Here is a 13,568-nt window from a genome sequence, read left to right on the forward strand (position 1 = left end):
ATTTGCACTTTCTCATGATATGAAGATTACTATAAAAGCCTGAAAGGTATGTGAAAACGAGGTTCCTCTTGCTTCTTTTTGGCTTGTGCAACATGGTGTAGCAGGGATTCCTTTGTTTCAAATTGTAGATGTAAAGGCTACAATAGCATGTTGTAGTAATATTTTAATGCACTCATTTTGATCCTAATATCAAAAACAAAGCTATACCAAGTGTCCCGGACACATAGTAGGAAGAAAAAACCCCTCTTCTGACCCACATTGGTAATGGAAGCAGGTGAATGTCTATTTCAGTTCTTGTCATCTCGTGATGAATAATCTCGTGAGATTTTTCTGCCCTGCCATTTACCCTCGCATATTTCCTTGTTTTTAGTCTTCATTTTTCACTGTATGATTCATTTATTTTAACTTTCAGTTTCTATACAGGCAATAAAAGCTACATCACTGTACTTCCTTTGACTGAGTGTCAAGTTTAGACGATCTATGCTTTGAACTGGACCAACAACACTCGTACATTTTCGTGTATACTGAAGGCTAAGGATGAAAATGACAACATTTTGTAATTTTTTTGTAATTTAGTAATTTATTTCAGACAAACCTTTCACCGGCAGTGTAGAACAAACACAGAGTACATAATACATTTCTTGAAGACACATCACATCGGTGATTATGAGTCTGAAAAGAAGTATAACTTATATAATCATACCCCTTTTCCAGCTATAATTTATCACATTATTCTCAGTTTCCAAATACAATTTAAGAGAAATTGTATTTTCCTTTTTATTTCTTCTAAAACACCATCTTTCATTAGTCATTTGCCTTTGTTATAGAGTTAAAAAAACAAAACAAATGGATGTGATGTAATGTGACTAAGATTCATTAAACTCAAGTAAGATTGGTAAATCAGTCTCATCGTCTAAAAATCAGTTGGAAAGATTGAGGCTTAATCTTTCTATCACACAATCTTCACCATAAGAAAAAGAACCACTCAAAGATTTTCTATATTAAAAGAAGGTGCAGGAAAAACTGGGGTGTGATTTCTTCATATTATGAAAATTCCAGGACTCCGTATTCGAGGAATAATTGAATAATAAATCATTTAATAATCTTTGTTTTTTTGTGCACTACAATAAAAAATAACTCAAGGAAAAAAATTAAAAATGTTTTTATTCCTTTGGATGACCTGAAGTCAAGTTTGTTTAAAAAAAGGAAAAACTATCCTGTCTAAATTATCTTGTGGTTATCCATTTTGAGATCTTTTAAGTGGTAACCATCTTGGTTTCTTCCCCTACTTGTTGTCATTAGCCTCTTGTCCAGGCTAGTAGAGACTTGCAGGTGCAGTTTTATGGAAGCTGTGTTTCCCACACACTGCAAGCGATAGAAATGCAGAATCGCCACAGACTGATTAATACTAACATTTCTCTCATGTGATCAAGGCATTTTGAGTGTGCGGTATGTGAAAACATAAAATCCCGCAGACATATTGTCGAATAATTTGCTTATTTAGCTCATTTTCTCTGTACTCAGCCGTTTCTGTTGTTGATGTGGAGACTGAAGGTAACGTCATCTCACAGCCCGTTTTGTTCAGCCGCCAGGAAGGAGCGTCACTTATAAGCTGTTGCATTCAGGTCACCTACTTACTTGCAGTCATTTGCAGGAATATCCTTTTTGAGAGGATTCATGTGGGTTTGCCTTCGTTTGTTCTTCATCTGCATGCCTGGAGTTTAAGATCCAAGACTTGATGAAATAGTCCAGCTGTGAAGTTCAAAAGCCTTAGATGGCAAATCATAAGTCATGCTGTAAATATTTATGTCAGTGTACACACAAGAAGTGTATTTAAATAGAGATTAACCCTCAAGGTGCTGTAGGTTCAGTTTCCTGACTTGCTTGTATGCTGACATGTTGAAATAGAAAATCAACAAATGATTCAAAATTACGTTCCATAGATAAATCCTCATATAGGTCAGTCTGCAAACAGATGGGGGTTCAACTTTGTATTTAACAATCGACTGACTTGTAATGAACATCACTTTCAAGTCCCAACAACCTAACTTAGCTTTTTACAGAAAAGACCAATTTGCATTTTTGAAACCATTTCAAAATATGAACACTAAAGGAGCGCCACCTACTCTATTTGACCTGAGGCTGTTTTAAAACTGCATTTGCCAAACTATGTACTGTTTTTTTATCAGACCTCCTCCAATGCTTTTTTTAAAGCATATCTGCACTTGGTAAGAAACTTGTTGTTTATGTATAAAATACTGAAAGAAATGATTATGCATTAAAACTTGAATCCTGAATCTCAGACCAGCCCACGCCTCCTGTCACGGTTAAAGGCAGAACAGTGACTTTTCATAGGTGGATGATGGGGATTTATTATCTTATTCGGCCTGGCCTGTTGACCCGGGCGAGGCTGAACGAGACAGATGGGGAGCACAGCTGCTTTCTAATCTGTGGCTGAAGCAACAAAAACGCACTCCCAGGCTGCCACACGCAGATTGGGTGTCGCACGTAGAAAATATTCAACAAATCTTTAATGAAATGAAATTGGAGGCAATTTTTTTTTTTCTTTTCAAAATCATCAGCAGTGCATGTTTGACACACTCATGGCCGTGTTTTGACGCCTGTTTGTTTAGGAAAGACCTTGTTTTTTTTTCTGTTATCTTTTTAGCTATGTAGAATTTGAGAGCAAACTGTGGCATGCAAGCATCATCCTTGGACAGCCAAAGTAGATAAATGGTGCATAAATTAGATGTGTGTTTTAGTTTTTGTTGGGATTCTGCCTGTTGCAGTGGGAGATAAACCACATTAATCATCAGCTGAAACAAGAACGCGCTCATGTGAAGCCGCAGACAAACATGGGTTTGTGTGTTTTACTGTGATTTTTTTTTTTTCTTTTTTTTTCCAGTGTCCTCCAAATGTTATCAGGGCTTGGCAGGCGTCATGCAGAATTAGCTCTGGTGACGCGACCCCAATGTCAGTGTCACAAATGGTTTTCTGGGGCTTTTGCTTGTAGAGTAATTTGGAAAAAAAAAACCCTGTTTAATAAATTAAAAAAAAACAATAAATGCATCTATCCATCCTTTAATGCACCTACTTATTCTTTCCAGGGTCGCAGGGCAGTCACATACAGCATTGTAGATCAATTATATTCTTTATTCCCAATTTATTTTGAAAAATACAAATAAGAAAATAAAGACAAATGCAGATGGAAACTAGTAAAGTTCAGATTTTGTGTTGAACCCCTTAGATTTGACCCTTCACCTGCAACCTTTCCACCTTTCCAATTGTTCTGGAGGTCCCTTCGAAAATGTCAAACATAAAAGAAATCTATTAGAAATATATAACGTGTTTCTGTTTTGGCTATAGTGACAACTTGTTTTTTACGTTTTTTAGAAGAATTTGAATGATTTTTTCCCTATTTGAGTCTTCAAGGTGACATAACTATCACATTACTTCAAAATCGTCTCTGAGGGCAAAATAATTGTTTTACAACGACCTTTGTATCTTTTCCTGATGGAACTAGTTTGATTTGAAACATTCACAAAATAGAGCTTTCTTCTTTGTTGCTTTTTTTTTTACGAAGAAGCATTTTTCTGTAATGACAAAAGCATCAGCAGCCTTTTTTCTGCCTTGCAGCTTTAAAAACCTCCATTAACTATAGTTGATTTTATTTTTCGTGTACCTGAATCTGTTTCTCTTTGTTAGAGTTGTTGTGAGTGGATGGGTGGATCTGGGGGTGGTTAAACTTAAAAGTGGTCATTTTTTCAGAAAGCGTGGCGGTCGGTGTGAGTGGGCGGGTCCAACTCTTCCTGTTTGCTATGCGTTCCTGATCACAGCGGGGCTTCAGTTTTCTGGCTCTAATGCTTCCAGGTCCAGAGGGGACAGCGTGGGCTATTTGTGAAGAACTGGCACGCTCGCACTTTAAAATTGGACGGCTAAAATCTTAGTGATGCAATGAATAATTGATCTTTTGCCATTTTTCTTCATCTATGCCATTCTTTGCCATTTTTTAAATATTTGTGTCTATTTATGGGTATTGCATAACAAATATGGCTGTTGATTTCTTTAAAAATCTGATTTGATCATCAATCTGAGTCAATATTTAAGGAATACTTTCACTTAACCCTTATGCCAAACTTTTAGGGTGCGTTCACACTGCAGCCTGAAGTGACCCAATTCCAATTTTTTTTTTTTTTTGACGTAATGCGACCTCTATCCAATCTTTTCATGGCAGTGTGAACGGCACAGGTCAGATTCTTTTTCGAATGTGACCCATATCCGATGCGTATCAGATTCAAATGCGACCTAATGTTCAGGTCGCCTATTCTACACGCAAGCGGGAAGAATAACAACAACTATGACGGACTATGTGATGATTAAGTTGTTAATATGCTGCTCTAGCCGGACAACAACTTCAAATATGTAAGCTAAGCTCCACTGTTAGCCTCCATGTTTACTTCCGCAAACACTGAGCACTTTTTCTTTTTATGGCGGATGGCAGAACACTGACGCTATTGCGCATGCGGGACACTTTCAGGTCGTTTGCCCGTTCACACTGCAGAATGCATCCAGTTCGCAATTACTGGCAGTGTGAACGGCCCCTGCAAAAAAATCGGAATCGGGTCACTTCAGGCTGCAGTGTGAACGCACCCTTAGTAATTCAGCATTTCGGTTACTTTCTAAACTTAAAGTGATGACATGTTTAGCAATGTTGGTGGTACATTTAAAAAAATCAACATATACTGTTCTGATTTTACCTTTTTAAAGTTTTAGGGTTAAATCAATGGCAATAGCACTGTTCGGTGTGGGAACAAGATGCAGCTAAACACAGAATCCACACGTAATTGACAAGACAAACTAATGACAGGTAGTTTGTCTAAATATATCCAGGAGTTGGCAGGAGTAACTACAGAGGTAACTTTGCGTCTGACTCCTCTCATGCATGTTTGATGCTGCGGGGATGTTGGCCTCTGAGGGCTGATCCCTGATGGGCTGCCTCGGCTCTCCGCCACTGTAAGAAAAGATGCGGATGCAGAGTGAGGCGGACAGATGCAGAACCTCTGCGCTCTCCCCATCCTTCTCTCCGTACCGCACATGTTTCCCTCCCAACTATAAATACGCTCCTGAAATCCCCCACATCCTGAAACACAAAACGCCGCTAAAAGTTTATTATCGTGCTCCAGAATGGCTTAAAGTCTCCGGTTACACCTGAAGGCCGACGGGCTGAGACGGCTCTGGGTTACGAGTCCAGCTTTTATTTTGCAAAGACGCTCTTTTTTTTTTTTTTTATTTGATTAAATGCAGACGGGCTTTCATGTAAAAAGCTCAAATCCGGATGAAAGCGGAGCATAATCGATGTAGCAGGGATTGTCTTCGAGGCCGTCCAGGTTGTGGCGAGGGAGGGAGAGAGGGAGGTGAGAAAACCAATAAAGAGGCATCACTGGGAAAACTGGCAGCAGCAACAGACGCCTGCCGTTCTGCTCACTGCAGCAGCTGATGACGAATTAAAACCTGTTTTTGCTAACTTTAACCCTTAACAGTTATTTATTAGGATGCTATTAATATCAACATGATGCAAAATCCAGTTACTGGGATTTGAATCGTCTCAGATCAGTGATTGTTTTTGTTTTTAACTCAAATCTAAGAACAACCACCATTTTCGAGCAATAACAAATTAGTTAGCAGGATGTGTTTTGATTGAGATAAAGGTCACAAACAAACACTTAAATATGTATAATCTTGTAATTCCTTCATTTTCAGTCGGATTTAAATCTGCTGCTATGAAATAACCTGCAGCACATATGTTTTGGTTTGGTTTTCATTCTCTAGTCAAAGTTCTTCTAAAGCACATGCCTCAAGGTAGAAGGACATGCAAAAAGGATGTTGGGTGAAGCAGACGGAGCAGGCAGGTGGGAGAGGAAAGAGGGAACAGCAGCTCTGTGGGGGCGACTTAATTTGGCAAGCCGTTTGCTTTCATGTCCTCTTTTCACTGAAAGGAAGAGATCTGTCTATAAGATTGGACATGATACTGTTTTAAAATATGTTCATGGTGCAGCTGGATGCTGATAGAAACTAAATGACTAAATGTGACTTTTGCCACATTTAAACAAATACTTGTATTTTCTCATGTCATCTTTGTCTGATATTAAAATTTGTTTGGCGATTTGAAACAACAAGTGTGGGAAAAAAAAAAAGTAAGCATAAATCTGTTCATCTCCATCATTTAGTTTGCTCGTTAATTAGAGGTCACAGGATTTAAATAGGCTTCCAGTTCAAACTTGTTAGTGTTGTAGTTAACAGGTTAGTGTGTGTGTAATGTGTAAGATGAAGTGACAGCAAGAGAAAGTGCAAACTGGGCCATGCAGCCTCTTGACACTCAATCTCATTCAGTGGTCACAGATTACCGCCACCTTTTATCAGCCCCGTGTGATTGTCTTTGCACGCGTTCATCGTCAGGCTGTTTTTAACGAGGAATTAAAAATCTCCCCAGAGTTTGTTGGTTCAGGTTGCTGCAGGTGGCAGACTTTATCAAAACAAAAGTGGGGACTGACTGAAGGAAGAAAACAAGACGGGAAGAATTGAAGTTGAGCCAATTCCTTGATTAAGTGTGTCTCTCACTCAGTCTCGGATTAAATAAAGCTGTTATTCTAGTTTTCTTTTGCAAAAGCTTGAATTGAGACATAATTAATCAAGCTAAGATGGTACTGAAAACTGATATGAGGACATGATCATATAATGTTTTTCTTTGTTATTCAACACTATCCGCTAACGGCAAACATAACCTGATTTTCTACATGCTTTAAATAACATTCAAAAGAAATGTAACTCAGGTTTTCATGCATCCTGAGGTTTTGTTTCTATTGTTTTGGAATAGAAACCTCAGCATCACAGATCCTCCACCATACATAACAGTGGACATGGGATGTGTTTTCTTCTGTTTTTTTTTACATATTGGTAAAACATATTTGATATTCTTGTCAATAAAATCTCCAAAGTAAGATCTTTTTCGTCTTAAAAGTGCAGAAAAAACCTACTGATATAGTCTGGATGTTACTTGAGGCCTTTTGTCATTGACTGAATACGTGAAATTGATGTGGATAATTTTCCTTGTCGTATTGAAAAGGGAATCACAGCACCAGACCAATGGATGAAACTTTTCTCATTCTCTTAACCCGCTGTGAAAATGTGTGTGTGTGGGGTGGACACATTTCCTGCCACATTCCAGGCTGAGTCACATGCACATCCTTGTATCCTTGGCAACAAAAACTCTCATTCATTAGGAACAATTCGCTAACTCATTGTAGCCCTCTGTAAATGTCTGAGAAGCCCACTGGGGTCGATTTAGACTGAATAAATGGAACAGACACACTAAAAACAGGCATGTTTGTGTTGATGTTTGACGTTTGTTTATTTATTTTTTTGTCTTCTTCCTCCTGCAGTGTGCTGGGGAGGAGAACTGTGTGGACACCAGGACGGTTTATATCGGACATAAGGAGCCTCCTCCAGGAGCTGAGGCCTTCATTCAGCAGAGGTTTCCAGATAACAGAATAGTTTCCTCCAAGGTCGGTGAAAGCATAGACACAAAAACAACATGTCTCTCTTCAGCCTTCACTGTGTGGCTGATTTATACTTTGCAACAGAACACTGGATTAAAATGTTTCTGTAAAAGAAACGGCGTTTCACCGACTTTCTGACTGAAAGGAAAACACTTTGTCATGTTTCTTCTTTGTTGTTTTTGTTTCTGCTGATCAATTACTTGTTTGAATTGACATGCAAATTGAATATTTCACCTCTTGTGTTTCCAGTACACTTTTTGGAACTTCATCCCCAAGAACATGTTTGAGCAGTTCAGGAGAGTGGCCAACTTCTACTTTCTCATCATCTTTCTGGTTCAGGTAAGAATACATTTCATATTTTGTGAAACATCAGTGGTTTATATCTATATAGCACGTACCATTTCATTTTTTTTTTTTTTGTAACCGTCAAATATTTTAGTAATCGATTAATCGCTAACTGGAGTACAGACCAAAAAAATAAAAAATAAAAATTTGCTGAAAGAACAACAGATTAGATGTATTTCCTCATGAATTATACATTTTCACTGACAAATTTGCTCCTTAAATGTCAAATATTGCAATTTTTGGAATATTTTTCTGTCATTGCAAAGGTTGCCTAGTTTGTCAAGTTTAGTTCGTTTAGTATAGTGGTTCTCAACGTGGGCGGTACCGCCTCCCAGGGGGCGTGCAGGGGGCGCTGGCGGACATTTTTACAAAAGGGGGGCGCTGGGATGCCTTTGGGGGGCATTTAGTCGAAGGTAAACTTTACACCTTAAATGCCAACAATGCCAGTTTAGACTTTGAGCAACTTGGTAAAACTGTATTGTGTAACATTAAACCATGCTTGGCTGCAACTGTATCGATGGCAGCTCGTCTTCTATTCAGTGTTTGTTAGCTTCTGTTAGCTTTTTGGCGCAGCTCCGTTCTCCTGCTACTGGTAGCTAAAATTACGATACCCTCACTGTGTATCCCTCTGAAAAATGAACCAATTTAAATAAAGAAATAAAGAAATCCCTGCATGGATGATACCACGATAGAGAGCGTTCATTTTATAACGTTAACACCGGTGCTGTAAGTGATCCGGTATGAAACGGGGTGATGGAACAACATAGCACTTTTAAATTTCAATAATCAGAATGCAGAAATTGTTTCCGTTGTTTTAAAAGGTCTATGTCAGTCTGCCTTTTCCCCATCGTTGCGCTTCCCGACCGCCCTGCACCTTAGGGGCTTAAAAAAAAAAAAGAAAAAAAAAAGACGCGCACATTGCGCAAAACTCTGAAACGGGAGAAGCGGGACATAAAACTGAGCGACGAACTAGATGTGAATTATAGCATAAAAACAGAGAATCCGACGCTTAACAGTGAAAAATCATCACATGATGTGAAACACATGACGATTAGACGGAGCAGCAGGTGATGAGTAAAGATTACTGATGGTGAGCGACAATACATGATAAAATAAATGTAGCAACAGGAAAGAAACTAACGTAGACATAGCAATAAACCAAGAGAGGATAATACTAATCAAATGAAACTAAATGGAAATGAATGAAGAACAAAATGCAAGAATAAACTAAGAAACTAAAGTAAATACGGAGGAATAAACTGGTATGGCAAGACCTTTCAAGCAATTATTAATACAGAGAACTGTATGGCAAGAATAAACGGACACTATTTCCAGATAAAAGGTAAAATAATATTGATAAAGTGCCATGGGTTTCTTGAGGCCACATCTAGTACTGAGAATAAATATATCTTACAAACCATAGCAGTAAATAACTGATCACTTATTTATGTTTTTAATTAGATTTGATATATTTATTTCTTCAATATTATTTTTTATGTCAGTGTTAATGTCATGAGGCTGATGACACTTTGAATTTGACTCATTAGGATTTGATTAAGAACCAGATTTGTTCTTTGCAATTTCTGTCCAGTAAAACTATTAATCTATAATCAATAGACAGGTCTATATAAAGATTTAATCCATGTTTCTGTCTCATATTTGTATGGCATTAAAGGACCTGGAACTTTTGTTTTTCCACTGAAAGCTCTGGTTTGCACAATAAATGCCAAGTGGGTGAAGTTTTATGGATGATACTCTGATGTCCCATTCTCCTGAAGGCAGCACAGAGCTGCACTACCAGAAACTGACAAACACTGAAGAGAAGAAGAGTTATGATTAATGTAGTTACAGTTCTATCCATGTTTTAATGTTGCAGAGCTCAGTCGTTTTGCAAATAGTTAAAAGTTAAACTGGCATGTTGTACATCTTTTATCTGGTCAATTTGTGCAAGATTTAACAACTAGAAAATGGCACAAAATAAGAATATTTTCCCACTCTGACTGCTGTTAGACCTACAAATTTTAACTTGAATGTTCATTGCATTTTTCGTGGACACCTGAGAAAATAATTTCTATTCCATGACTTTTTTGTTCTCTGGGAAATTATTTTTGATGATAAATACATAAACAAGCATAAAAATCAAAACATCTACAATAGTGATAGTAATATTAATGATAAAATAATGGTCAGTGCAAAGTAGCCTGCAAATTCTTTGGTGGGGGGCGGTGAGGGACCTGGATAAAGGCTAGGGGGGCGCTGGCTCAAAAAAGGTTGAGAAACACTGGTTTAGTATTTTCCTACAAAGCTTAGTTTTCATTGAATTTCATACTCATTAGCATGCGATTATGTCTATGATCAAACTGGATAGTTGATGCTCAGCAGAGCTTCTTCGATTGTTATTTCCTGCAGCATCTGGATTAGTTTCTTGTCATTGAGAAAATAATCCAGCATATTCTTTCTTGAGGAAAATGTTTATTTTTTTATGTACAGCAGTCAGGCTGCAAGAGAAGTGAAAGAAATATTGATGTTTAACTCAAACAAAAGGTAATTTAAGCTATTCGTGGTAATAAAAGGGGGGAAAACATATTCGGCGTTTATGATTCAGATAGGACTTTGTTTTTAGCTTTGTGTAATTTAGTCTTTCACCATTATTTCGTCTTCGCGTTTGTGACCACAGCTAATCATCGACACTCCCACAAGTCCCGTCACCAGCGGGCTGCCGCTCTTCTTTGTCATCATTGTGACGGCCATTAAACAGGTGAGACCTGATTGTTCTGCTTCGCGCTTCCATATTAGCTTCGACTCCACACATCTGACACTCCTTCCTCTGTGTGTCCTGCAGGGCTATGAGGACTGGTTGAGACATAAAGCAGACAAAGCTGTCAACCAGTGTCTGGTCCAGGTGGTGCAGCACGGGAAAGTGAGCCGCAAACACAGTCGCAAGCTTACGGTGCGTGACTGTAATTCGCTCTGATCGTATTTATCTGTAAAACTTTAGCAGACGCTAACCAGAGCAAGGAAACTTCCTGGAATCGGTGGGTTAATGAGCTTCATCTTCTCTGTTCTTTCAGGTCGGAGATGTGGTGTACGTGAAGGAAGACGAGTCCTTTCCGTGCGATCTCATTCTTCTCTCCTCATCCCGAGATGACGGGACGTGTTACGTTACAACGGCCAGCCTGGACGGGGAAAGCAGCCACAAGGTGGGATTTATGCAAATGATATTTCATGTTTTTCACATTTAATCTGTTTCAGATTGCACAAAATAAACTTATGGTGAAATCAAAGCAAAATTATACACGGTTTCAAAATTTTTACAAAACTCCCACCCCCAAAAAACTTAAGTGCATGAAAGCATGAAAGTGTCTGCATTAGACACTTTCATGCTTCAAATTTGCACAGATTTGTCATATTTCTGGGTAGTTCAGACACAAAAAAGTAGCATTTGATCTTGGCTTCATACTTTCTCCTGCTTTGTTTTTACCACTTACACTCTTTCTGTTCTTCAGATGTAAACTTGGTCTTTTTTTCACAGACGTATCATGCAATACAAGACACCAAAGCTTACAAAACAGAGGAAGAGGTCAACTACATCCACGCCACCATAGACTGTGAACAGCCGCAGCCAGACCTGTACAAGTCAGTGCAACAGACACAGACGGACACGGTTTGAATTGACATCAGAAACATGTCTGACCTCATGTCTTTTCTGTTCTTTTCTGTCTAGATTTAGGGGCAATATCAACATTTACATGGGAAATGAGCCCGTGTCCAGGTACATACATGTCCGAACATAACAAGAAAACTGTCTCTAGTAAACATCTATAGGATTCAGTTTGTTTCTGTCCAATTTTTAGGACATTGTGAAACTAATTTTCATTTTATGAAGTTATTATGTGACTCTTTAAAATAAAATCTCTGCATCTGCAGGGTTCTAGATTTTTGCAGGTTTTGCATCAGAGTTCACTGTTAATTTGACCTGATTATAGTTTTTATATCCTTTGAATCATTGGTCCAAAGTTTAGTTTTAGTTTCATGAGATTATAACACATTCCAATGCAAGATTTTAGAGTGGTAGTGTAAAAATTTGTGGATTTATGAATGTAATTTATTTCCTTGGAGTAGTACTTTGTGTGACATTTTATTGTATTTGGATGCAGCAGAAAATTTGTGATTTTTTTAAATTTTTTTTTAGTTTCTTCATCTGGTTTTGTAATAATAGTTATTATTATTATTATTATTATTATTATTATTATTATTATTATTATTATTATTATTATTATTCTCTTTATTAATGACCAAAGCAACAACACTAAAAGAGTGTTTGTCCTCTGTAGATCTTTGGCGTCTCAAAATCTGCTGCTACGCGGAGCTACGCTTAAAAACACTGAATATATCTACGGTAACACACAAAACACACCAGAACCTTTATGTGTGATTTAGTGATTTGTGTGTTTTAAAACTACGTTCTTGCTGCATTAAGGTGTTGCTATCTACACTGGCATGGAAACCAAGATGGCTCTCAACTACCAGTCCAAATCTCAGAAGCGATCGGCGGTGGAAAAGTAAGCACTCCGTCCCCACCGTCTCCCAGTCCTTCATTTTTAATTTTAGAAACTGCCTTGTTTAGCTCCGTCTGATATTCTCCATCAAAGCTGCAGCCTGATCATCTTTTTTTCTCACACTTGATTAGATAATCGTCTAATTTTTTTTTCATACCCATCTGTTCACATCTCAAATCTTTTATTCACCGACTGCTGGTTAGTGAGTCTCAGTGGCTTGCTGCAGAGACTCAGTCTATTTCTTTCCATTTGCCACTGATGGAGTCTTCTGTCCAGATGGCTCGTAGGTGGATCTCATTTGCAGTTTGTTACTGTCGTTTGGCATTTGTCTTCCTTTTAACCAAAATTAACTCTGCTCGACATTGTGAATGTTTTTTGTTTGGCCAGTTCTTTATTGGCACCTGTCTGACTGGTTTTTCTGCTGTGGATTTCTCAGTTATTTGATTTAATAGCAGCATCTTTGTGGATAAATATGAATAAAATATTAATTGATTTAGCACAACTTGTTCTTCCTAAAACAAAACTTGCTGTTTTTAATCAGTAATGAATGCACATCAGTTTGTGAAACGGTGCAGATTGGAAAGTTTGTAAATTATTTTGTGCTTTTTTGTGATTTATTTGAGCTGCTTGTTTATCAGGGTGAGAGTATTGTGCAACAACTAACTTAAAAGAATTAAAAAAAAGAATTACCATAAATTGTAATTTATTAAACATTTGTGTAATATTGACATTTCTTTGACAATTTGAAATATGAATTTGACAAAAAAGTAAGGGAAATAAATGATGATTAAAATTAGAAAACTGGACGGTTCAGACTAAAATAACATTAATTTTTATAACGAATTCTCAGCAGCTGCTCGTTGTCTCCCCCTGCAGGTCAATGAACGCCTTCCTGGTGGTCTACCTGTGCATCCTCATCAGCAAAGCCGTCATCAACACGGCGCTGAAGTACGTGTGGCAAGCCGACCCCAACAGAGACGAGCCGTGGTACAACGGGAAGACGGAGAGCGAGAGGCAAAGACACGTTGTGAGCTTTCAGCTAACTTCCTCTAGACCCGACGGAACACATTCTTCATCATTTTAGTTTCTGAGGCTCCTCTTCGTCGCT

The 13,568-nt window shown here is 38.0% G+C and overlaps 1 protein-coding gene across 11 annotated transcripts in view; it reads left to right on the forward strand.

Moving 5' to 3' along the window:
• Positions 1-13,568, forward strand: part of atp11a (ATPase phospholipid transporting 11A) — a 43,190-nt gene that overhangs the window by 13,177 nt on the left and 16,445 nt on the right. For all 11 annotated transcript variants that reach the window (XR_535314.1, XM_008426773.1, XM_008426782.1 and 8 more), the window contains exons 2-11: positions 7,440-7,562; positions 7,806-7,895; positions 10,579-10,659; positions 10,744-10,851; positions 10,973-11,101; positions 11,434-11,537; positions 11,626-11,673; positions 12,236-12,300; positions 12,382-12,463; positions 13,337-13,487. Coding sequence is in view for 10 of the 11 variants with exons in the window: in XM_008426773.1 (XP_008424995.1) it covers positions 7,440-7,562; positions 7,806-7,895; positions 10,579-10,659; positions 10,744-10,851; positions 10,973-11,101; positions 11,434-11,537; positions 11,626-11,673; positions 12,236-12,300; positions 12,382-12,463; positions 13,337-13,487 (981 nt within the window). In the remaining variant the exon portion in view is untranslated. The remainder of the gene's footprint in view (positions 1-7,439; positions 7,563-7,805; positions 7,896-10,578; positions 10,660-10,743; positions 10,852-10,972; positions 11,102-11,433; positions 11,538-11,625; positions 11,674-12,235; positions 12,301-12,381; positions 12,464-13,336; positions 13,488-13,568) is intronic.

The sequence above is a fragment of the Poecilia reticulata genome, linkage group LG2 (assembly GCF_000633615.1).
Source record: "Poecilia reticulata strain Guanapo linkage group LG2, Guppy_female_1.0+MT, whole genome shotgun sequence".
Taxonomy (NCBI): domain Eukaryota; kingdom Metazoa; phylum Chordata; class Actinopteri; order Cyprinodontiformes; family Poeciliidae; genus Poecilia; species Poecilia reticulata.